At 44.0% G+C, this 26,964-nt stretch overlaps 1 protein-coding gene across 1 annotated transcript; it reads right to left on the bottom strand.

Moving 5' to 3' along the window:
• Positions 1-9,471: 9,471 nt before the first annotated feature.
• Positions 9,472-25,465, bottom strand: LOC101642752 (nephrocan-like). The gene is made up of 3 exons (XM_004702027.2): positions 25,277-25,465; positions 17,143-18,044; positions 9,472-10,069 (listed from the first exon to the last, which is right to left on the bottom strand). The coding sequence occupies exons 1-3, from the start codon at positions 25,463-25,465 to the stop codon at positions 9,622-9,624; spliced, it is 1,539 nt and encodes a 512-aa protein (XP_004702084.1). The 3' UTR covers positions 9,472-9,621.
• Between the last annotated feature and the right edge of the window lie 1,499 nt (positions 25,466-26,964).

The following is a 26,964-nucleotide window of genomic DNA, read 5'->3' as shown; positions in this document are numbered from 1 at the left end:
TGTTGCCATCATCATTTTCAAAGCATCTCCTTTCTACTTGAGCCCTTGGCATCAGATCCTCATTTCCCCCCCTCCCTTCCTCATGAACCCTTGATAATGTACAGATTTTTCCCCACGGTGTCTTGCACTGTCTAACGTCTCCCTTTACCTTTTGTCTGTTGTCTATCCCCCTGGGAAGGGGTTATAGGTAAGTTATTGTGACCGGTTCCCCCATTCTTCCCCCACCTTCCCCTTACCCCTTACCCTCTTGCTATGGCTACTCTCATTGTTGGTCCTGAGGGGTTTATCTGTCTTGCATTCCCTGTGTTTCCAGCTCTCATCTGTACCAGTTTACATGTGCTGGTCTAGCCAGATTTGTAAGGTAGAATTGGGGTCATGATAGTGGGGGTGGAGGAAGCATTAAAGAACCAGAGGAAAGGTGTATGTTTCATCAGTGCTACACTGCACCCGCCAGGCAGAGATTTGAGATGTGTGAGCCCCTTTGCAAAGGTGTCAGGAGAAGCTATTCATCAGAAAACAAATCTACAGCATCTCCTACTAAGGCATGGATTCATAACAAAATGTGCAGTCAGTGAGGGAAAAAACAACAACAAAGAAACCTCTAAAGTTTATCAATGCTCCCCCCAGAAGAATTTACTTCAGAGGACAGGACTGAAGCTATAGCTCAGGGAGAGTGACATGTTTGATCAGAGCACACAGGTGCAAATGAAGGGGGAGGAAGAGAGAGTGGAGCACATCCTAGCCCACCGAGCCTTGAGGATGATATCCCTGCTCAGAGCAGTCAATGCACAGAGAGGATCATGTGGCCAGCCCCCACTACGAGACACGACATCCCTCACTGACCCATAGCCCTACACGGACAGCACTGGAGACACAGTGCAGGAATTGTGCCCAATCTGATCCCACCACACCGAGGAAAACACTAAGGGTGTGCAACAGAACAGCAAAAGGAGCAGAGCAAGGAAGAGCCGAAGGAATACCAAAAATAGACTTTGGGGCCAGGGCATAGCACTCCATCAGATTCGACCAGAAAACACTCCTAAAGATCAAGAAATAGACCTTGAACTATTTATAGGCCTTTCTATTTTTGTTGTTGTTTTGTTTTGTTGCTTTGTTTTACTCTGTCTTGTTTTTGTGCATAATATTATCTCTGCAGGTCTATCTAGATAAGATAGGTTGGATAAACCATCTGGAGAGAAAACATCAGGACCAACAGTTTCGGGGGAGACATGGGAGAAGGGGAGGTGGGGGAAAAGGAAGCAGTGTTAACAAACCCAGGGTTCAAGGGAAGAACAAGGGATCCAAAATCAGTGGCAAGGAGGGTGTAGGGCTTGATCAAGGGCAATGTAACCGAGAGGAATTACTGTAATCCAAATGAAGGCTGAGCATGATAATGGGACAAGAGGAAAGTAAAAGGAAATAGAGGAAAGAACTAGGAGGCAAAGGGCCTTTATTGAGGTTTAAATAAAGGCATATGCATATGGAAATATATTTCTACATGAGGGGGAAATAGATCTATATGCATATATTTATAGGTTTAGTATTAAGGTAACAGATGGATATTGGGCCTCCACTCAAGTACTCCCTCAATGCAAGAACACTTTTTCTATTAACCTGGCATTCCATGATGCTCACCTTCCTGACACGATCGCTGAAGACAAAGCAGGTGCATAAGTGAACATGGTGAAGAAAGCTGATGGTGGCTAGCTATCAAAATATATAGTGTCTGGGGCCTTAAAGGTGTGAAGGTAAACAAGCAGCCATATAGCTCAGAAGCAACAAAACCCACATAGAAGAAGCACACCAGCCTGTGTGATCATGAGGTGTCGAAAGGATCAGGTATCAGGCATTAAAGAACAAAAAATCATATCATTGTGAATGAGGTGGAGTGCAGATTGGGGACCCAAAGCCCATCTGTAGGCAAGTGGACATCCCCTTACAGAAGGGTTGAGGGGAGGAGAAGAGCCAGTTAGGGTGCAGTGTAGCAACGGTGAAACATACAACTTTCCACTAGTTCTTAAATGCTTCCCCCCCCCACCCCACACACACACACACACTATCATGATCCCAATTCTACCTTACAAATTTAGCTAGACCAGAATATGTACACTGGTACAGATAGGAACTGGAAACACAGGGAATCCAGGAAAGATGATCCCTTCAGGACCAGTGGTGAGAGTGGCGATACCGGGAGAGTGGAGGGACGGTGGGGTAGAAAGGGGGAACTGATTACAAGGATTTACATATAGCTTCCTCCCTGGGGAGTGGACAGCAGAAAAGTGGGTGAAGAGAGATATCGGACAGTGTAAGATATGATAAAATAATAATAATTTATAAATTATCAAGGGTTCATGAGGGAGGGGGGAGCAGGGAGGGAGGGGAAAAGGAGGAGCTGATACCAAGGGCTCAAATAGAACGAAATGTTTTGAGAATGATGAGGGCAACAAATGTACAAATATGCTTGACACACATGAATGTATGTATGGATTGTGGTAAGAGTTGTATGAGTCCCCAGTAAAATGATTTAAAAAAAAAAAGTTTATCAATGCTGAGTTATTCTTGGTAGAAACTACAAATTCTTTGATCTGACAATAGAGTGCTGTTAAAAACAGTACTGAAATAGCCTAACAATATCAATAAAGCTTTAAAATAGAATGGCCTTTGGCTCAGGGAATCCCATTTTGAAATTACATTATGTTTCCAGGTGAGCTCATGTCTCCATGAGCTCCTTTTTATGTAATCCATGGAAACTGATTATCATACAGGTGTGGCCACGTGGGCTGCAAAGTAGTGTCATCATCTTCTCTTAGGATCCTTCATCTCAGCTCTTCCTCCTGGATTTCCAACTCTTGCCCCACTACTTCCCAGGCTGAGTAGGGGACTATTCCTTCATATACTAACCAATTCCTTACAGAGGGCAAAGTGAAGGCTTCAACCGGGATTTGTATCCTCAAGGGAGCCACCCGTTGGAGAGATAATATGGGAAATGATCCGTTCTGATTCTAGATGGGTCTAAGAAGGTTTTATGTGAAACCTTGAAAAGCAGTGAAGGAAAAAAGAAAAGAAAAGAAAAGCAGTGAAGGTAGGGAATATACCATCCCTGCATGACCATAGGGAGCACTGTGTACAGAGGCAACCCTGGCATTGACATAGGAGTATTGATTTGTTTGTTTTTCGTTAAGTAAAGATTTAAAAACTCAGCTAATGAGCTATTCATGTTAAAAAGCTGCTAGAGCCCAGGATTGGGATCTGCAGCAGGTACAATTTTTGGGGAAAGATGGATAGGAAGTATGACATACTGTGTCAAAATGTGGGTAGATCGATGTATGTTGAGTATCATTGGCACTGGACAAAGTGTTGTTAAAAAACAACAAGAACAGTTTCTGTAAAGTGCAAGTTTTATTCAGATCCAAGGGTGTAAGAATCAGGAAGGGTCAACATGAGAGCTCACAATGGTCTTCCAGAGGGAGCAGAAGGGGTGTCCTTCATGCTCATTTTCTGCAGGACTCTCTGTGCAACGTAGACAAGTCTGGGGCCTGCGCTCACACGCAACATGCTCTCCTGAGACGCCTTGCCGCGAGTTTCTATTGCCCGCGTCATTAAACCTGAGCCAGAGTTTCCCGTGTGTGTTCTCGAGCTGCTTCCTGCTCTTCCTGCAATAGTCTGGACCGGCCACCTCCGGGTATTGCAGAAGCAGTTCTCTTGCTCAAGAGACTGGCAAAAGCAGAGACAAAGGTCTAGGACAAAATGGAGTTCGGCTCAGACCTGCATCCGTCAGTTTAGTTATGTCAAGTGCCTCAGTGTGAAGATGAGATCATCAGGCTTTCTTTAAAATTTCTTTAACCTTTTCTTCTTTGTCTCCCCCCTCCCCCTGCCCATACACACACCCTTTTCCCCCTGGCAAACTCAACAATAAGCTGAATAAACAGATAGACATTGAGACAGACAGGGAGATAGACAGATCTCTCTCAAAAAGCACACTGTCATTGAGTGGATTCTGACTCATGGGGAAAAGCCCTACCGGCCAGGGTAGAACTGCTTCTGTGAGTTTCTGAGACTGTAGCTCTTCTCAGGAGTAGAGAGCCTTGTGTTTCTCTGGCTGAGGTAGTTGGGAACGGCTGAGTTAGCAGCTCAGGGCATAATCCCAGGCTCCTTAAACAGAGAAGTAAAGACATAGATGCTTTGGGACATATTGTTGTTGTAGACTTTGTTTGTGGATAGACGGTACTGACTTTCACATCAGTTCGAGCTCCAAAGCACAAAGGGAACTAAGCCAACATGAGAAACCCAATCACATTCTAGCTCTGCCACTTTCCTTCTGTGTGGGCTGGACAATTCCTTCACTTTGACAGGCCTGAACTCCCTGATCTCTAAATGATTAGCCCCGCTCAAGGCCTGTACAGCGTGGAGACTCCTTATAAATACCCAGGCAATGTCAGTGGATGAATATGACATTTAGCACATCAAACACAATTAGTCCTCATTGGAAACCAAACCAAAAACCAAGCTCATTGCCATGGAGTTGATTCTGAAGCAATGCAATCTTAGAGGGCAGGGTACAACTGCCCCATGGGTTTCCAAGGTTGTAACTCCTCACAGGAGTAGAAAGCCTCATCTTTTTGCTGGAGGAATGTGGGGAGAAGTCAGACACTTGCTGCCAGACTGCTGTCTCATCCCACAGCAGGGCTGGGCCTGCTCCCTGCTGCTGGGGACAATGGCCTACTTCTCTCTGAAGCTTTGGGACCATTAGCTTGGTTCCTCTAGGTGGGGTTTACACCCTACTGATAATGTTCCTATGGAGACCCAGAGACCACCCTCTCATTGCTGTGTAACCTATAGTGCAGCCCCTTCCTGTGACGTATGTCTTTACCTGTAATTAGTGGGCTGGATTGCCCCCAAAAAGGTATATAGGTGTGAGTCAGCAGAACTTCTCTCTCTGACTCTCTGACCCTGAGCTCCTTGCTGCTCACTCCCTGCTCAGTCCCCTCTCCCTTGTTCCCCTTCCCTCCTTCCCTTCCCCCTCTCTCCACGTGGACCACCAAGCTGGGCTGAGGTGAGCAATGTTGCTATGTATCATGCCTGACTGTATTATTGTATTATCTCTCATGCTCTCTATGACTTTAATATAATGCTTATGTATCTCAACCGTACAATTGTGCATTACTGAACCCAGAGGTAGTATTACTGAACCAGTGAGTTCAAGCAGCGGGTGGGGGCTGGCACCTCACCCCCCAGCAACAATTTTATATTTAATACTACAGAGGAACAAGCTAGTGGTTTTGAACTGCTGACCTTGTGGTTAGCAGCCCAATGCATAACCCTTTAACCACCAGGGCTCCCTTTGTTGGAGAGAATTGTAGTTTGAACACATTAAAAGTTAACATCCCACACAACAATAAGGATAATCAAGAAAGAAGCCCCATATTTTTCTACTTATAAAAATATTTTTCTACTTATAAAAATCCCTTATTGGAAATAGAGGAAAGAAGTAGGAGGCAAAAGCTATTTATAGAGGTATCCTATAGGTATGTATATATGTAAATATATTCATTTATAATGAAAGGGATAGAGGCCAATGTACGTATATTTATATGTTAATTATTAAGATAGCAGACTGACTTTGGGTCTCTACTCAAGGCCTCCCTTAACACAAGAGAGCTTTGATCTAATAACCTGGTACTCTTTGATACTCATGGGAGCATGAGCAAATGTGATGAAGAAAGCAGATGGTGCCTAGCTATCAAAAGATGTAGCATCTGAGATCTTAAAGGCTTGAAGTTAAACAAGCAGCCATATTACAGGGAAGCAAATAAGCCCACCAGTCTGTGTGATCATGAGGTGTCAATGGGAACAAGTATCAAGTATCAAAAGATCCAAAACAATTATATCTATGTGAAAGAGGAGGGTTGGAGTGGAGACCCAAAGTCCATCTATAGATGAATGTACCTGCCCAAACGGAGTGGTTACAAGGAAGGGATAACTCAACCAGGGTGCAGTATAGTACTGATGAAACACACATCATTCCTCTAGTTCCAGAATGCTTCCTCCCCACCAATACTATGACTCAGTTCTACCTTACAAATCCTGCTAGACCAGAGTGCACACATGTCTACTTAGATAAGATAGGTGGAATAAACAATCTGGAGGAGAAAACAACAAGACCAATGGTTCCAGGGGGGACATGGGAGAGAGGGAGGCAGGGGAAAGGAAAGGGGGTGCCAACAAACCCAGGGACAAGAGCACAACAAGTGATCTCAAATCAATGGCGAGGAAGCCATAGGATGCTTGGTGGGGCTTGATTAAGTGCAATGTAGCCAAGAGGAATTACTGAAACCCAAATGAAAGTTGATAGTGGGACAAGAGGAAACTAAAAGGAAATAGAGGAAAGAACAAGAAGGCAAAGGATATTTATGAGGTCTAAATGACAAGCATGTATATATGTAAATATATTTATATATAATGATAGGGAAATAGATCTATGTACATATATTTATATGTTAAGTACTAAGGTAGTAGACGGACATTGGGTCTCTATTCAAGTACTCCCTTAACTCAAGAACACTTTGTTCTAATAGCCCAGAATTTTGTGATGCTCACCTTCCCAACACTAAATGGGTGCAAGACTAAATGGATGCAAAAGCGAATGTGGTAGAGAAAGCTGATGGTGCCTGGTTATCATAAGATATAGCATCTGGGGTCTTAAAGACTTGAAGATAAACAAACGGCCATCTAGCTGAGAAGCAACAAAGCCCACATGGAAGAAGCTCAACAGTCTGAGTGATCATGAGGTGTCCATGGGATCAGATATCAGGCAACAAAGAACCAGAACAAAAGATCATATCGATGTGAATGAGGGGGAGAGTAGAGTGGAGCCCCAATGCCCATCTGTAGACAATTGGACATCCCCTCACACGAAGGTCACAAGGAAGAGATGAGTCAGTCAGGGTGCAGTATATATAGAAACCGATGAAACTTACAACTTTCCTCCGGTTCTTCAATGCTTCCTCCCCCCACTATCATGACCCCAATTCTACCTTACAAATCTGGCTAGACCAGAGCATGCACACTGCTACAGATAAGAGCTTGCAACACAGGGACTCCAGGACAGATAAACTCCTCAGGACCAATAATGAGCGTAGCGATACCAGGAGGGGAAGGGGAAAGTAGGGGAAAGAAGGTGGAACTGAACACAATGATCGACATAAGACTCCCTCCTAGGGGGATGAACAACAGAAAAGTGGGTGGGGGGAGATAGCAATCAGTGTAAAACATGAAAAAAATTATAAATCATAAAATTATAAATTATCAAGGGTTCATGAGGGAGGGAGGAAAATAAGCTGATACCAAAGGCTGACATAGAAAGAAAATGTTTTGAAAATGATGATGGCAAATGTGCTTGACACAGTGGATGGATGGTGATAAGATCTGTAAGAGCCCCCAGTAAAATGATTCTAAAAAACAGAAAGAAAGAGCTCTCGACACATGGAATCCAGGACAGCTAAAATCTTCAGGAACAGTAGTGGGAGTAATGATCTCACGAGGGTAGGAGGATGGTGGGGGAGGGTGGAAAGGGGGAGAAATGGGGAACCCATCACAAGGTTGGATATACAGCCCATGGGGGCGGTGGGGATAACAGAAAGGTGAGTGAAGGGAGACAATGGACAGTGTAAGACACGAAATAACAATAATAATATATAATTGACCAAGGATTCCGGAGGATGGGGGAGGGAGGGGAAAAAAGAGGAGCTGATACCAAGGGCTCAAGTAGGAAAAAATTGTTTTGTAAATGTTGATGGCAATATATGTACAAGTGTGCTTAATACTATTGAATGATGGATTATTATAAGATATGTAAGAGCCCTCCAATAAAATAATTAAAAATAATAATGATAATTCCCTTGTTGGGATGCTATAAGTGTGTCTGGGGTAATGGCAGCCGCACTCTGACAGCCAGTCTGCTTCTCCCTCTGAGAGAGAGAGCTAGAGAGAAAAAGAAAAGGAGGTGATCCCAAAACAAGTCTTTCAACATGTGCACAAAATTTTGAGATGAAAACCAGGACATTTTGGAGAAAAGTTAGCTCCTAGAGGGCTTCTGTATTCGCCCATTCAATCTTACTGCTTACTTCCCTCAGGGGGTGGTTTGATGGAAAACTTTGTAAAGTGCTGCTATGATATTTTCTTACTAATTAGAACAGGAACTAGTTTGTATGTGTGGCAGTTATATAGTCATTTGTCAATTTGAGAGGATTAAGAGTCAAGGGGTGGAGTCTAGTCTGTCAATCGGGTCATAGCCAATGAGGCCTCTGTGTGGGCATGGCCTTCTGACGATTCTGGGAACTCCTGCTTTCCTCCTTGGAGGTGGGAGACACTCTCTCTATTCACTCCCTGAGAGACGCTCTACTGACAAGACACATGGGCTTTGCTGGCGGCAGTGAGAGCCCTGACCTGGAGAAGCCACGCAGACCCTGCCAGCACTGAGGTGCTTCCAACTGGCACTGGATCCACAGGACTATCGACCCACTGGCCTGTGATCCTCCTGCATTCAGCATCATTGCATGTATTTTGTGAGTCTGAAGAGGAATTTACAGACTGGTATCAGACATATGGGCTAATATTGGACTTATGGACTTGATCTGGACTGGGCTCAGATGTTTTCTCAATATTCAATTGCTCTTGTATGTAAAGCCCTTTCTTATACACTTATGAGTCTCCCTGGATTTGTTTCTCTAGTCTACCGGGTCTAACACAGTATGAGCTTTCAAATGTACTTACAAGTAGGTTGATAGACAATGAAAAAATATTTTGCAGATGAGGAAACACTAAAAAGCACACAGTTAATCAAGTGGAAGGGAGAACGGGGTCTGTCATCAGCTCACGGAAACGTGAACATTTTTAATACAAGTCTTTCAGGGAGGCCATAGTTGGATATCTAGAGTACTTGAGGAGCCAGTTACCCTGGTCCTTTCTGCTTTCCCTTCAGCCTCAGTGAAGATGGTCAAACACGAAGCCCTACTGCTCCGTAGTCAAGGGATGAACATGCGACCGGAAGTGGATCAGTAGGTCTTCTCCTCTTGAGAGGAGAGAGGCTATCACCGAAGAAGAGAGGAGAAGGCCCTTCCTTGGGTAGTCGGAGAACCCGGGGCAGCTTGGTCCCTCTCCGTTACAGCTGCTGCCTGGGACCCCGCAGCGGTCCTTCCCCTCTCGTACTGTGAGCTCCGCCCACCCCTGTGCTTTAAGTTCGAGTCGCTGGCTTTACTTGCGAATGGCAAAAGGCCTCAAGCGCAGACCTACCTGGCCCCAGATTCGTAGATAAATCATCTGCACCTTGTGCACGTGAGAAAATCAACTTCTCTGCTCGGCAAGAAGTTAGCCGTGTGGTGATTTTATGCAGGCATTTATTATTTGGTCTAGACTTTACAGAAGACACAAATGGCTTTTACAATGGGAGGAATCTGCTGTCCTGTTGCTCCTTACCCCTCTCTCCCCCCAGCCCCCGCTTATCCTAACCCTCAGTTTATTTTTAAAAACTTACAAAAGGGATTCTTGCCTCGCTACATGCCCACTAAATTTCTGCGTTAAGAGCATGAACATCCATTCATAGGCTGTCAAGAGAGCTCCTGCTTAATCTATTTCATAATCATAGTCATCATCATCCACGGGGATTCTGGTGCTGGGGTGATCTTCGGGCTTTGCTTTCTTCTTCGGCTCTCTGGTTTTCTCGGCCAGGTGTAAGTGATGCTCACATTGCCTCATGATCTTCTTGGAAGACATCCAGCTCTCCCCTTGCCGCTCAGCTGGTGCCGCACACTGTCCGCCCCTCACATCTGTGCCCCTGGCCTTCAGGACCTCCCTGGCCCTGAGGAGGCTGCAGGTGCAGTTCCAGGGGTTTCCATCCAGGTAGAGGTGTCTGAGGCGGGGCAGGCCCTCCAGCGCTTTGAAGTCTAAGGCAGAGATCTTGTTGTTCCTCAGGTTTAGAACCTGGAGCTGCTTAAGATCCTTGAGCTCCCGCTCGGCAATGTCCTGGATGGCATTCCCTTTGAGGTCCAGCCTGGCTAAGGTCCCCGGGAGCCTGCAAAGGCATGGGAAGGGATGTGAGAACAGGCTACAACCACCATGCCACAACTGCCAAGCCGCCGCGAATGATGTAACAGCTGCCTTTGCTGGACAGTTCTGTCCCTGTGACCCTAGGAAACAAGCGTCATCTTAAACAAAGTGAATGGTGACCACAAGCCTCAGCCTTCTTCCCTAGTGTTCAGCTTTCCTCCGAGGTCTGGTGTAACGCTGACGTGTCAGTTCTGTACATGAAAATCTGTGTTCTGCCCACTGCTACCCGGACAACGGAGTAAAAGCTCCAACTTCTGAGGTTCACAGCAGTCATCGAATCAACAAGGTACAGAAAGAGAAGTGAGAATGCCAGGGAAAACGGAAAAAGTGCTTTGAATTCATATAAAATATAAGTTAAAAAATGATTCACTGCTTTTATTTTTCCAATTAGAAAATGGTTTTGACTTTAAGTTTTAAAATGTAGGGTTACTGAGGGGTGAGAATTATTGCTAGAAAGAACAAAATTCTCAAGATAGATTACCAGAGGAAAATTACTTCATATATGTTAGCCACTGCCATCCATGGAATCAACAAGCCAATGGGGTCACTCACAGTGACAGGACAGAGTAGAACTGGTTCTGTGAGTTTCCAAGTCTTTTAACTCTTTTTAAGCAGTTTTATTAGCACTTCATCCACATATCATACAATTCAATAACTCCCTCGTGTGAAGAAGACTTGTACAAGTGTCACCACCTTCTAGAGCATTTCCTTCTCCCCATGGCCACTGTTATCCCTGGAATTCACACCAACAGCAGTCTCCAATTCCACAACCTCTACTTGTATAACTCAGTGTCGTTGATCACCCTCTTCATGTTGCACAGCCATTACTGATATTTTTTCCTAAAACTTAACTCTTTAATAGAGGGAAGAGATAGCTCAGTCTTTCTCCTGGAGAACAGCTGGTGGTTTTGAAATGCTGGCATTAAGGTTAGCAACCCCTCATGTAACCACTATGCCACCAGGGCGAGCAGTTGATAATTAAATTCATTTGGAAGTGAATCGCCAGGACAACGTAATGTTGCACTCATGTCTACTAGCTTACCTAAGGTACATTACCGACAAATGTGCCAGAAACCTCACCTGAACAGCTGTTATTTTCAAGGAATGACGAGCTATCAATAGATTGTCATGGTAAAGGCAACGTAGTTGTGGCAAGATAAGGTCAAGTAAACCAAAGAAGAAACTCCATTCTTAAAACCTGGATTCCAACTTTGGCCCTCGTAGTTATCAGTATATGGCTTTCAGTGCAGTACTTAGTGTGTCATAGCTTCTGGCCTTCTGTCTTTAAAGTGGTGTTGGAATTGTTTTAAATATTACTGTACAGATGAAGGAATTACTGTACAGGTGGTGGAGTGTACATCATGTGCTGAGTGGTTAACCTGAAAGTCACCAGTTGGAAACCACTAGCCACTCTTTTGTGTGCGTGTGTGTGTTTTAATCATTTTATTAGGGGCTCATACAACTCTTATCACAATCCATACATACATCAATTGTGTAGAACACATTTGTACATTCATTGCCCTCATCATTCTCAAAACATTTGTTCTCCACTTAAGCCCCCGGCATCAGGTCCTCATTTTCCCCTCTCCCTTCCCACTCCCCCCTCCTTCATGAGCCCTTGATCATTTATAAGTTATTATTTTGTCATATCTTGCCCTGTCCAACGTCTCCCTTCATCCACTTTTCTGTTGTCTGTCCCCCAGGGAGGAGGTCACATATAGATCCTTGTAATCGGTTCCCCCTTTCCAACCCACCCTTCCTCTACCCTTCCAGTATCGCCACTCACACCACTGGTCCTGTAGGGATCATCTGGCCTGGATTCCCTGTGTTTCCAGTTCCTATCTGTACCACCACTAGTCACTCTCATGGAAAAAGATGAGGCTCTCTACTCCCACAGAGATACAGTCTCAGAAACTCACAGGGGCAGTTTCTACTCTGTCCGACAGGTCTCAATGAGTTGCACTCTACTCAATGGTGAGTAGTGAGTTTTAAAGTTGGCTACCGGTGAAAAGTGTGCCATATACAGAAGTCACGTAATAGAAAGTGAGGAATGAAAATGAACAGGCCATGTTTCTGTTAAACAAATACAGTTAGTTGTGCCACGTTCTAAAAGTTATGCCTTGCCCTAGGAGTGCTCTTTTCTTTCTTTCCTTCCTTTGAATGGTTTTCTTGATTCTGTGAAACGTCTAGGCAGATGATAATACAAAACACGAATTATCCTGCTCTGTGACTTTGGGGCATTCATGTATTTCCGTGCTATGATTTGTCTTTATAAACCTGCTAAGTCTTTCAAGGCAGTCCTGCACAGTAAGCTGAACGTGTTTCTAGGACTGTTATTCCTCCCATAAATGGTGTCCTCACCTCGTCTGGCCAGTAGATGGCACTTGTACATAAGTAAGCAGAAGTGTTACCTGACTACGAAATCCAGAAAGCTATTATGGATTTGAATGATCCAAATGGATTTTAAAAAAGAGATGTTGTCACTGATGTCCTTCCATAGGCTGCACTTGGGTGAGATGTGGCGCAGCCAAAAGCAACACCAAGCTGATAAACATCCAAAGATCTAAGGCTAGTTTAGTACTATTTACTGTACAGCAAATCTGAGGCAGGAGTCCACAGGATTGTTAAAATTCCCTGGCTCTGGAGTTAGACTACTTATGCTCAAATTCTGACTTAGCACTTATTGGCAATGTGCTTTGAGCAAATTTCTTAATAGTCTCATCTGTAAGAAGAGAGTAAAACACATACCCACCCTCTTGGGTCAGTGACATGGGGTAACATGGGATAATGTTATCCCATGTTATCCCACCCTCTTAGGTCAGTGTGGGGTAACATGGGATAATGAAGGTACCACCACTGCTGGTCATGGTAGGCATTTATATGTTTGTTTCTAACAACGTGCACATTATGTTCTCAGTGAAGGGTAGAATGAGAGATAGTAAAGAGGTTGTATTTGAGGAGAAACAGTTTGCGATAGAAGGAGCGGCTCGCCTGGGTTTACAGTTGACTTACTAGAAAGCCGATTTAAAGCGGAGGTTGCATGTGAATAAAAAACATGCAAATCAAAAAGAAAGAAAGAAACAGTTGAGTTCATAAATAAACCTTTAAAATTCAAATATAAGAAGTTGATATTGTTGTGTTTTAATTTCTTATGAGGGAGAGACTTTTCTGGGCTATGCCCCCTTTACTGTTCAGGGTGGCACTGGGAAATAAGGGAATGGTGGATATTTTAAAACCACTATGAGACAAAGCAGACAATCATCTTGCTTAATTTAAGCTAGAGTAAAAGCCTTCTCCCACCTCTAGTGACTTGCCTTGTTCTCACAGTTGGCTGCACATTGAATTCATCTGGGCAAGTTTGAGGAAATACTGTGCCTCACACCATAGGAGAAAAATCCATCTTTCTGCTTCCGTAAAACCTGCAGTCTTGGAAATCCACCAGGGCAGTTCCACCTGGCCCATGGGGTTTCCAATAGTCAGAATCGACTTGTAGGTCTCACCTGAGAGTCTGATTACTTGGTTTAAAGGGAGGCCCTGGTTTTTCTACTGTTCTCTTTGCTGGTTGGTTGGTTGGTTGGCTGGCTGGTTTTAAGCTCTCCGGACAATTTCGCGGGAAGGCATACTGGAGACGTGGCCAGCACGTGTTTGCCATGCCACTCTGCAGTCCACTGGGCACAGCACTGCCCTTGCTCGAGTCACTTATGAAAGCACAAATATTCCTGCCAGAGTAAATAATGAAACCATTTCCCACTCATTGACAATTTGCAAGATTATTGAACCAAATGCTTTCTGACAGTCATCTAAATAGGAAACTCAAATTCACAATCATTCCCACAGCGCTGAAAGTCTCTTGGAAATACATGTGTATATCCCTAATCTGTTTTAGGAGTTTTGCTTTATGCACTACTTTTTTTCTTGGAGTAGGGGCATGTGGTAATAGAAAATAAGGTTTGAGCCATACTGCTATGTGCCATTGAGTCGATTGTGACTGACAGTGACTTTTGTAGGACAGAGAATTTGCAATGATGTTTAAATGAATAGCAACAGTTAATGTAACAATGCCCAGTATTCATACAGATTAGAATTAACTAGGAAGAAATGACCCAGTGAGTTAAGATGAAGAGGGAGGGGAATTTGGAGACGGAAATTAAAAACAGCCTGGATGTCAGAGGTTAAGAGAAAGGATGAAGAAATACCAAATCAATGTAAGACTAACACGGATGGATTCACACACTCATAGGCAGACACAACCAGCCAGGCGAGCCAAGCTAAGTCCTTTAAGGGTCTTAAAGTTTAAGGGTCTGAAGAAGATTATGAAGCTCCCTACTAAGTCAAAATAATATAATATTAGATATGAAGTTCTGGGATTTTTTTCATAGCTATTTCTTTGGTGCTTTTTTCTTAAATAACTTTATTCAGACATAACCCACACATATATTTTTCAATGCTTTTTAAAATATGAATATCTTACTACATTCCCCTCCTCATTTTCCCTGATGACCCTGATGGATGACATCGAAGAGTTGAATAAAAATTTTCAAAGGGCAGGTCAAGAAGATAAAGCCAAATACTATCATGAAATGTACAAAGTCCAAGAGTGGGAAAACCCAAGGGAAGAACACTCTCAGTCTATCTGAAATGGAAAGAACCCAAGAAAACATCCAAGTCTTGAGTTGCAATCTTGAAAGATTCTATGGTCAAAATACTGAAGGATGCAGGAAGCATCAAGGGAAGGCGGAAAGAATACACAGAGCCCTCTTGAAGCTGTGTTATAGGCTTTTCTGCGTTTCAGTATCTGGATTGACGAACCTAGGGGGACAGTAAGTAGAATAAGAGGCTTGGGGGGAGGGGGACACGTACAGTGGTGGTGGAGGGTAGAAGGTGGTGGGACCAAGGAGTCCATGTAGAAAAAATTATTTGGAAACTGATTGTGGTAACAATTGTACAATTCTACCTGATGTGATTGAAATATGGAATGATATGATATGTATTAAATCTCAATTAATTAAAAAATACACCGAACCATTGTACCAAAAAGAACTAGTTGGCATCCCACCATTTCAGGAAGTAGTATATGAGCAACAACTTAGGGTGCTGAAGGAAAGCTTTCTAGCTGCACTGAAAACAGCCACAAACAAGGCTCCCGGAATTGATGGAAGACTAATTGAAATGTTTCAGCCAGCGGATGAAGCATTGGAAGCCCTCACTCATGTATACCAGCACATTTGGACGACAGCCACTTGGCCAGCTTACTGGAAGAGATCCATATGTGTGCCCATTCCAAAGAAAGGTGACCCAACAGAATGTTCAACTATAGAACAATATCACACGCAAGTAAAATTTTGCTGAAGATCCTCCAACAATGCTTGTAACAGTACATTGGCAGGAAAATGCCAGAAGTTCAGGCGGAACTCAGAAAAGGGCACAGAACAAGGGATATCATTGCTGATGACAGATGGAGCTTGGCCGAAAGCAGAAAACACCAGAAAAAGGTTTACTTCTGTGTTATTGACTATGCCAAGGCATTCACCTGTGTGGATCATAACAAACTATGGGTACCTTGAGAAGAATGGGAAGTCCAGAACGTTTTTCTGTGCTCATGAAGAACTTGTACCTGGATCCAGGGGCACTTGTACAGACAGAACAAGGGAATACTACATGCTGTCAAATCTGGAAAGGTGTGTGTCAGGGTTGTGTCCCGTCACCATACTTGTTCGATTTGTATGCTAAGCAAATAATCAGAGAAGTTGCCTTATATTATGAAGAAGGTGGCATCAGGATGCTGATGACACAACCTTTGAAGAAATTGACCCATTTAATGGTGAAGATCAAGGACTGTAGCCTTCAGTATGGATTATGACTCAATGTAAAGAAGGCCTAAATCCTTTCAACTGGACCACTAGGTGGCATCATGATAAATAGGGAATGGGTTGAAGTTGTCAAGGATTTTGTCTTGCTTATATCCACAATCAATTATCATGGAAGCAACAGTCAGAGACTAAAAGACCAGTTGAATCAAGTAAACCTGCTACTCAAGATGTTTTTAAAGATTGAAAAGTAAGGATGCTACTTTGATACTAAGGTGTGCTTGACCCAAACTATGGCATTTTCCATTGCTTCTCATGCATGTGAAAGTCAGACAATGAATAAGGAAAATGATAGAAGAATCGTTGCATCTGAACTGTGGTGCCAGAGAAGAACACTGACAGTACCCTGGACTGACTGCTAATTGGGCAAACAAATCTGTCTTGGAGGAAGTGCAGCCAGATGCTCCTGGGAGGCAAGGTTGGCAGGACTTCGTTGTCTCACCTACTTTGGATGTAGTGTCGGGAGAGACCAGTCCCTGGAGACAGACATCATGCTTGGTAAAGCGAAGGGGCAGCAAGAAAGAGGAAGGCTCTCAACGAGATGGATAGACACTGGCTGCAACAATGGGCTCAGGTATAGGAACTATGTGAGCATGGTGCAGGACCGGACAGTGCTTCGTTCTGTCGTGCACGGGTCACTATGGGTCATCACTGACTCGATGGCACCTGACAACAACAAGCATGCGCCTATCGACAAATCTGAGTCATGTACAAATGTGCTGTACATAACTGATGTATGTATGGATTGTGATAAGAGTTGTATGAGCCCCTAATAAAATGATTTTTTTAAAAATCAAAACTAAAGCACCCTTTTGATAAGGAGGGAAAGAAAGCAGAGAAACAAGAGGAGTTTTCATGAAGGAAGGAATACCCTGTGTTCTTACTGTTAGCACACTCCCGCAAAGCTGCGTATTTTCAAATATTCATCTGTTGGCCTATTGTCGCACATGCAAGATCAATTTCTTGCAGGAGTTGGCTTGAGGGTTGGAGATTTCAAATCTCTGTTTGAAACACTGCCCCCCCCACCCCACCCCCGTACCTCTGGATGCCCCCCGATCGGACCGCTGAGGTGTGGTCAGTCGGGCTCAGTTTCTTGCTTGTATGATGTGGTTCATTGCTCCAATCTGGGGAAATGCTTAGAGGAACACAAGAAAGGCTACTACATACTTGCCTTAGTGGTATAGACAAGAGCAGGTTCTGTTCCAGGGCCAGGTTGGAGAGCTGAGAACACCTTTGCAGGGCTCCAGCTTCGAACAAGCTGACAAGGTTGTTGTCCAGAAACAAATGTTTCAAGTCTCGGAGGTCCTGGAAGTCTTGCACAGTCACTCTCTGAATCAGGTTGTTGCTGCAATCGAGTTTTTGTAACCTTGCCGGGAGTCTAAGGGGCAACATTTGAAGCTGGTTTTGAGACAACTCGAGAGTAGTTAAATTGGCAAGGATCTGGGCCCCATCGATGGAAGAAAGTGAGTTTTCTGACAGGTAAAGATGGGACAGATTCTCCAAATGTTTAAGATCTCGAAATCTTACCACATTAAGCTGGTTTCTCTCCATCTTTAAAGACAGCAAGGATTTGGGCAGATTGGCAGGAATTTTAGTCAGTAAGTTACCACTGAAACTAAGAAACTGCAAAGACTGGAGGGAAATAAAGAAGCTACCTGGTACGAGGTGCAGTTTGTTATTGTCCATACTCATACGTTTCAGATGAGGAAGTGCCAGTGGCCCAGCCACAGATTCTATGTTGTTGCCGTCCAACACCAGACTTTGTAAACTGACGAGAGAGGAGAGCATGCTGGGAGCAAGGGAAGAGAGGAGGTTGTTTTTCAGTTCAAGCACTTTCAGTTTCTTCAGCCCTGCAAATTCCGATCCATGTAAGACACATATTGAGTTATCACTGAGTTTGAGCACTTCCAGACTGGCTGGGAGCCCTGTGGGGACCCGTCTTAGCTTATTTTTCCAGAGCTCCAAGGTCTTCAATGTACTCAGCGTGTTGAACGTGTCGTTGTCAACTGTCTCTGTTCCACTGGCCAGAAGAATAAGCTCTTCTAGCGCCACCATCCGCGTGAAGTCAGATAGCTATAGAAAAACCCAGGGTGGGGGGGAAAGCAGTAAATTAAGATTGTTGTTTAAAACATGAAACAAACATGTCCTTTTATCATGACAGCACTAAAGTGCTTTCATTTCCCCTCAGCGACTACTTTTAAATTATTTCTTGGAAAAAATTGAAACATGGGTCCTGACGTTTTTTTAAATTGGCATCAAAATTATACAAAGCACTTATACACATTCTTTAAAGGCATGTACTGATTCACGTCTGCTGCAGGCGGTCGAACCCAGCAAACCCACGTCTAGCCAGAAGGATTCAAACAGTGCCCAGTGGTTTCTTCAGTAGAATGTTGTCTGTGGCATCCTCTTAGAGAAGCCCAACCTGAAAGAATCTGAAAATACTTCCACAAAGCTATTTACAATGCTGTCTCTAGGTTCGATCACAGGGGCTTTTTAAGCTTTGTCCTCACCAACCAGGTCCATGAGGAAGCAGAGAGTCTACCTGCATCTCCATCACTGTGAAGCAAGGAATCCACGCAACCATGCAAGCATATCCCCGCCGTAATGCTATGCCACTCCTGGAGGTAAGTTCATGGTCAAATTCCATATTCTTTGTCCATACTGTATGAGCTCAAGCACCCCAAGTGCTCCCCTTGTTTGCTTACCTAAAAGTTTCACACCTCCTTCTTCTATCATATAACCCTTTAATTGGGTTCCAGAAGTAAGGTCAAGTTTGGGCGGTAAAAGGAACTGTTGTTCCTGGGTTTTATCCAGTTTAATAAATCTTTATTAAAATTCCAACTGTCTTTGAGGACTCAATGAAGCTTGGATTTTTAGTGTACATTCTTGTATCTATACAATTCTATGTATTCTAAATATTTGATGAAAGTATACAGTGAAACCTTTTTTATAATAACAATGCATGAATGATAAACATTTTGCAAGTGGCTTCACTTTATATCACCTAGTCATTATGGGCATCACCACTCTGGGAGGACACACGATACAAATCAAGGACTGTTTTAAAGCATCTCCTAGCACAATGTAGAAGATTCCTATGTCAAGGTGCTCATAAACAGACATGATTTTTCATCTTATTTTATTTATTCATTCAAAGATTTATTTTATTATTTTATTATAAATTAGATGACGTCTACAGAGAAAATTAGTTTTCCAGTCAACAGTTCATATGTATTTTGTTTCATATCATTGATTGCAATTTCTCCTGGGTGACATCACTTATTCCACTTCCCTGTGTTTCTGGTTCTTGCTCATCCTTCCTTCCCAACCCTTCTGAACTTGGTCCTGGGTAAATGCTGCCCTTTTGAACTCAAATGCTTGGTGGTTCTAGGATGAGCATTCCTGCCTGGTATTACTGATCTCTTGGAAGACTTGTGTATTGTGCAAATGGAGCCGTGGTGAGTTCATTTCATTTATCAACATCCTTGGTGGTGAAACCAGGTAAGTGTAGGACTGCTAACCTCAAGGTCTGTGGTTCAAACCCACCAGCTATTCCTTGTGAGAAAGATGAGGCTATCTGTTCCCACAAAGATTTACAGCCTCAGAAACCCTGTGTAGGATCACTATGAGTTGGAATCAACCTGATGGCAGTGGGTTTTCTGAGTCGGGTTGCAGTTATATATTGCTGCTTGCATTTGCTATTTCCTAATGATTCATCAGTTGTATTGTTTAGTTCTTGCCTTAAAAGGGCGGGGGCGTTGCTGTGAGTTGGAATGGACTTGATGACTGGTTGGAGTTGGAGTCTCATAAATAAGAGTAACTTTCATCTTACATCAACTGAGTCTTTCAGTGCCAGGCACGTTTTGTTTGTTTGCTATGAGCACTAGACAGTGGGAGGCAGTAAGTGCAGGAGGTGAGAATTTCAAAAGGATCCCTTGGCCTCTATCCCTCCTCAGCTATCCCATTTGTTAATATAGATCCTGCTACCTGGAGTCTAGTCTGGAGTTGAAAAAGACGGAAGCACTGGACACAAACTCACAGTGTTAGTAAAGCGGAGCTTTAGAGGTTATCTAAATTTCCCATTAAAAGGACAGAGAATTGTTCTCAAAAAAGTTAAGTGATCAGCTGAAGACCCACTTTTCTTTTATCTGCTATCCATTCTGAAGTGGCTTTTCTTAGCTTGCCGCTAATGTAATGTACAGTGACTCTCGACCTAACTCTTTGCTTCTGTGATTATAGCGGACTGACCCCAAACCCCAAAAGGTTGCAGATGACACAGTAAGTCTCAGATGACAGATCTGTGTGAGTAATTTATTTGGAGGGTGAGACAAAATTTGGTGGCAGGGGTTCAGGTTTGAGGGGTTTTGTTTGTTTGTTTTTGTTTTCTTAAACTCTGTTTGCAAAGTATATATATAGATTGGCCTAAATAGTAACTACACTCACATTCTTAATGGAATCCAGTGGATAGTTGATTTCCTTTACCGAGTGTGAGCCCTGGTAGTGCAGTGGTTATGTGTTGGCCTGCTAATGGCAAGGTCAGCAGTTCTAAACCCCCAGGGGCAGCACAGGAAAAGGTGGGAACAATGGCAGTCTCCAGAACTCACGGGGCAGTTCTACTCTGCCTTGTCAGATCACTGAGTTGGAATCAAGTTCTATCATGCATAGCAAACTTTTTGGGGGTCAGTTTCAGTACAAGTTACCTTTATTATCAGTGAGGAAAACTAGCAATTCTCTAATTGCTGTGTCTCATCTTCACAAAGGGTTCGTCCCCTTTACCCAAAGTTCAAGGAGGTGCACGATGGGTCAAAATGTGTCCTGCTGACAAGCAGAAACCTCAAGCCCTCCCCACAGGTTTAGTGCATTCCAATATCTGTGGTTTTGTTTTCTTTTATTTCCGGTTTTCCTGTTATCATATCCATGTTGCAGAAAAGTTTGGTCTCATGGCACAAGCAGTGATACAGACACCCACTGGTTTTTAACTTTTCAGTACAATTTTTGGAGATAACAACAGGGTAAGCAATCTGCCAGACCTGTTCTTGCATTTCCCCGGCCTCCGCAGGACCGTCCTTGAGAGAGATGGAAAGGGATACTCTTGGCTTGGGCCTGCTGGCAGGGTTTTTGAATGTTGCTTAAAATCAAGGCAAGTGGAGCTGGGCTATGGGGCCACTCTCACGGACTTCCAGGTAAAAAGCTGAGTTGCTGCTTTCAATTCCCTGCAGGCCCTGCCCCAACCATTTGAGGGTCACACTCCATTTTGAGGCTTCCTAGAGGACCAGTGTCAGGAGCCCTGGTGGCATAGCAGATTATGTATTGGGCTGTGAACCACAAGGTCAGCTGTTCAAAACCACCAGCAGCTCTGTGGGAGAAAGACGAGGTTTTCTATTCCCATACAGAGTTACTGTCCAGGAAAAGCAGAGGGGCAGTTCTACCCTGTCCTATAAGGTCACTGTGAGTCTGGGTTGACATAGGTCCAGTGCACACACACAGCTGATATGCCCTCCAGGATACAACTAGGCACCCAGAACTGTGTGAAGCTAACCAGTAAGGAGTTTGCAAAACAATGTTGGGATTTTTTTCCCCCTGCTAACTAACAATACTTTATCTTAATGCTTAAAATTCTGTAAAGTATGAAGAGAGACTATAAAAATCACCCTGATGCCCCTCACCCAATGATAAGCCTTAATTAAATATTTGTTTTCTGGGAAGGATGTAAAGGGACTCTTTGTTTCTACAGATGAAGTAATGTGCTGAGATTTTAATTGAGTACCATTATAACCACATTCCCAATTTGCGCTGCTTTTGAAGAGGATCTAGCCTTTCAGCTTGCAGCACTTCAGTGACACTAATGAGATGAACTGATTTATGTTTTGCATATATAGACACAAAGACCTGAACTGAGCCTACATTCTTCAAAATAGGAGTGCCTCAGGTGAGCTAGCTCAGTAGCCATTCAGTGTCACATGCACACAATTGCTTGTTATACTTCTTTCATTGATGCAGCATCCTGAAGGAACTCATCGTTACCGGAGAGCAAAGCATGAATTAATAAACAGGAATCGGAAAGGTCGGAGGACGTGAAAGGCAGAAAATGGGCTGCCTGCTTCCTTCTTTCAAAGCATTAACGCAACATGGATTCTAGACCTGAACGTTAGTGTTGGAGCCGTAATGCTCCTAGAAGAAAACACAGGCGTCACTTTCATGACACGGGTTTGATCGTCGTCGTCTTAGATAGGATACTGAAAGCACACGGATCAAAGGATGAAACAGGAAAGCGGAGTTCATCAAAATGGAGAACGTATGTGTTCCAAAGGAGACCGGGAACAAAGGAAGAGGCCGAGTGGGAGACAAAGTTCGCAAAGCATGCCTCTGATCCTGGGTTTGTATCTAGCATGCAGACGGGGCTTTTGTCACTTGGCACTAAAATGACTAATGCTCAGTTTCAAAGCAGGCAGAGCATTTGCACAGACATTTTTCTGAAGATACACAAATGGCGAATGTGAGAGAGAGGGAAGGCGAAGACGTGGACCCAGTGAGGATGGACGACTCCTTCACAGTGGTTTTGCTTTTTTAAATAAAGGGGGATTGTTGCAAGAGGAGACAAATGTGAAGAAGCGCGTGTTGGATGTAATGACCAGGAAGAACGTCTTGGAGAGAAGCGGGTGGAGAGAAGGGCGCAGCAAGGTCCGGCAGAGGGAGGGATTCCTGGAAGGGCAGGAGAGCGTCCCGGGCTCTGTCTCAGGGGAAGAATGTAGGGAAATAAACAGAGAAGGAGGCGAGCGAACTAAGAGAGGCTGACACTAACGACCTCAGTTTTGCCACCGTGTGTCAATAAAATGGGAAATAACCCACTTGTGGAGAATGAGGAAAACAAGAGACTGGACTCGCTTCCCACAGCCTGCAGCCCCGTTCTCAAAGACACTGCAGGAATGGCAAGGAGAGACAGGCCAAGGGGAAGTGGAATGACAGGTGGGGGACCCCGGAGGTCCAGCTGAGGTTGGAGAGCTTGTATGGGTACTGGTTCCACACCATCTGGCGGTGCCGTCCCCTCCAGCAGTGCCTGCCTGGTCAGTGTCAGGAGTCACAAAGGCACACGATCGCCCTAATTCAAGACGAAGGGGCTGCTGGACAGTGGACGGGATCATGAACTGAGGGGTTCAGAGAGGGAAGGGCTAGGGGACGACGATAAGAACTAGATGGAGCGTCTTGGCAAGCAGGGCTGTGCTTAGAGCTCCTCGCCTCCATGAGTCGGAAAGGTCACTTAAGAGCGTGCAGCTGGAAAGGAAGGCGTGCTCAGAGGGTGAGGACAGGAATTCACAGTTTTACGAGTAGGGAGGTTCCCGGTGGATGAGAACGAGGCAGGTGGATGAGGTGAAATGGGGATTCGATAGATAACATTTTGTGAGTTGAAGGAACTGTGTGAGGCTAGGATGTTGGACAGACGCTCACTCCACCCAAGATGTGTGATTTGTACCAAACAGGAAAGCCCGGAGCCAGGAGGGAGGGACCAGGAGCATAGACGAACACGTAGTATTGCCTGCAGATGAATTAGCATTCTAGAAGCAGGGATTTTTAGGGATAGGTGGATCCATAAGATCTCTCTTTGCTTGAGGGTAGGGACTGTGACCTTTTCCTGTGTTATCCCCAGCTCAAACACAGCTTCACCACCCTAAACACAGCTGAATCATATGAACAAGTCATGCAACGTTTTCATTGTATATGAATTTGAAAATCCTAGTTTAAGGCTGTTGTTACTGTTTCCTTTAAAGAGGGGCACCTGATTCTGTAATTCAAATCAAATAAGCAGAATATACATCGTGTTCGGTCCCTTAAAAGCCTTCTTTTCCCCAAAGGGTTTTTCGAGGAGAAGCAGAGTATTGCTCAGACCTTTCCTTTCCTGCATGAACAATCCTGTCTTTCTCTGGCCTTGCTGTGGTGCACTGCCCTGGAGAAGACAGTGAGCTGGGTTAAAGTCAGCAGTACTGCTGTTCAAAAAACCCAAAGCAATGGCAAGTCGACTCATTCTGTAATTGAACTTGAGGAATAGTATGCTTAACGTTACTGGCTACAAAGCAGCGGTTTAGGCTCATAACTAAGGTTTACCTGACAAGCTCACCCAGTGTCCTAAGCACAAACATTTCAGCATCTTCCCCTTCAGCCAAGTGCTTCCTTGAACACTTAGACCCATGGGGTCAGGCTGTTCTCTGGAAGTAGGCACTCCTGGGTGGGAAGAGGAAGGTGGCGACTAAATAATTGTACTTTTAAAGCATCAAAATAAAGCCCATGACACGTAATTTAAGTTATTGGTGTGTACACTGCACATTCAAAATTGTTAATCATAAAAGAAGACGTGAGCAGTGGATGCCCCCGTGTGGAAGAAAGTATATCCACTCTAGTATATCTCTGCCCCAAACCACAGAGACCACTGTTTTAGGACTTGGGTCTATCAGAGGAAGAAGCAGGGACTCGGAGTGGGAAAATCAGAGTCGTCGAATTTTATATGTAGAAGGGAGTTGTTGTTGCCTAGCTAGTCCAGCCTCTTATTTCATGTAAGTCGGAGGGGTGGGGGGGAAGCAAGGCCAGAGGTGTTTCCACTGATTGACGACAATGGTAACACCTCTAGTTAATAAGAAAGCTAGGACGACAAGCTGAGTCTCTGTGGTAATTTTCATCATGCCAAAGGCATGCCAAACGCAAACGTTCCCCCAGACTATAAAGTCAGAGAAATCCAGAGGACTCCTTGTAGTTCCCACTAAAGAGGTTACCATCAAATAAAAGTCATTGTTAAAAACACATCGAATGAGAACCGAGGTAACTTGGCAACACAGAAACAGCAGCAAATCCCCAAGCGTTTCCTCTGTGTTGGTTTCCACAAATACACGGATATTTGGGTGGTATGAGTTATGTGTGGGTTCTGTTCTTAGGTTCGCCTTGGAAGTCTTGTGTTTAGACATCTTCCAAAATATATCCGCAAGCACCCTTCCCCTAAGAGGATTTATTTATCCTACGTTCTGGTGATATAAAATAGCAATATGTTCTGATACTGTTTTTATTTAAAAGAGCCATTTCTTTACTTTCCTATTCCAATAATGTCCTTTTTAGAAATTTTTGAATAAACATGGAAATGAAACATTATTATAGATTCTGACTTCTTCCCCCTGCCTGGCTAACATATCCATCTCAGTAAAACAGAGAAAGCAGGGAGCTAGTATAAGCATTTTAAGTTACGATCCTTGAAATCAAGTTTAACAACCCACGCGAGCCCCTCACAAAACAGAATTGCTGCAACTCAAGAGTCCAAGTACCTGGAGATGTTTCATTTTGCTGTGGCTGATGGAGAGCCTCTTGGTGGTGGAAGGAAGGCTGGCGGGGACCTCGGTCAGCCTGTAGCACTGCACCACGTGCAGCGCATCACAGCTGCACCGTCCTGGGCAGCTCGGACGGAGACCATCACTAAGAGAAAGCAAAACAAGCGAAGCATAGAGCAGATACATCTTCCAAAACAGGACCTTGCAGGGCGGAGGTGAGTGCCCAGGTAATGCCCCACTCTTTATACCATGAGATCTGATCATAGGAGCTGATGAATGTGTACTTTGTCAATGTGAGAAGACAGGAAAGGGGAAAAAATTCCTAATTTACCTGGGTTAAAATGTTAGCAACCATTACAAAGACAGAGGGGCTTAAACATTGATAAGCTGCCTTAATATTTGTAGGTGAGCAAAACCCAATGTTATTTATGGCTGGGCAGGCTAATCTGCAAACACCTCTACTATCTGTAGTTCCCTTGTTTTGTCCCAGGTGACACTAAGGAATTAGTGAGGAAAGACAAAGAGCTGTTTTATGGTGGGCTATAAAACCCTTGCATTTTCTGTGACCCTATATTAAAACCATTTTTTGTAAGCAGGGCTTTCTTTCATTCATTCGGGCTTTTGTTTTTGCAACAGTGACATTTTATTGCTGGCGGGGACAATGGGATGCAATGTTGAGATAGGCAGGGCCACAGGTGTCTTTTCCAATTCATCTATCCCTTGCTGCACCAAAATTCACTTGGAAAACGTATTTGTTGTTGGAAAGTACTGTTGACATTTTTTAAGAGCAAGATATTCAAATGGATTTGTTATGTGGATCTATTTTAATCGTGGAAGAAAGGGTCTTGGGATTCTTCATAATTATTTCCCTGTGGAATGTAACTGGTCCGAGAGGCAAACTCCCCTGGCCTTGGCCAGCTCTCCTGTGGGGTGGGACTGTGGTCACCGCTGCGGAGGACTTTGAACACATTCCAAGCACAGGAGGAGGGCTTGTCACACAGGTCCAGGGCCTGCATGCCCCTCGCTGCTCAGCCTCTGCAGATGGCTCCTGAGACAGGCCCTGTGACATTGAAAAACAACAACGTCCCCTGTCTCCTTTTGAACCTCACCACTCTCTGCTACAGTTTGCATTTGAAGCCAAACGTTTCTTTTGTCTGATAATCAATCTGTTTTCAGTCTAAAGTCAGGATTTCTGTGTATTTTTACCCAAATACATTTTACTCTTTTTTTTTTCTCCCTCTCTCACTGTTTCCCCTGCCTTTTCTCTTGACTAGCAGAGATAAGATGTGGTGAGAGATTTCTGTGCTGGTCAACATTCTGATTTTCAAAAATCACGATTATTTCTTTTTCTTAGGAATAGAATTTATTTTACATTTTTAAAAGGGTTTTTAGTTGTCAAAGTCATGCTCCGTAAGAGTGAATTTGGAAAATGAAAGGGGAGAGAATGACAGCCAAGATAAAAGAAAACCACCATCGTCCTTGCCCCAAGCACAGCATTGTTTCTCTGGTCGTTCTCTATGCCTGGACTTACACTGCACATCTTCTCTTCCTTGTTTTCATGTGGCATTTCTATAGAGTTACTGCAATTTTTGTATTATCTGTGAAATATTACAACTTTATTCTGCCAATAATTTCGTAAGTTTTTAAACACAGACCACTTTTACATCCCTCCGCCTCCCACACAC

Source organism: Echinops telfairi, unplaced genomic scaffold, assembly GCF_000313985.2.
Source record: "Echinops telfairi isolate 266 unplaced genomic scaffold, ASM31398v2 ScPeMD7_3533;HRSCAF=4204_0, whole genome shotgun sequence".
NCBI lineage: Eukaryota > Metazoa > Chordata > Mammalia > Afrosoricida > Tenrecidae > Echinops > Echinops telfairi.
Note: the sequence above shows the minus strand (reverse complement) of the source record. Positions and strands in the feature narration are given on the sequence as shown.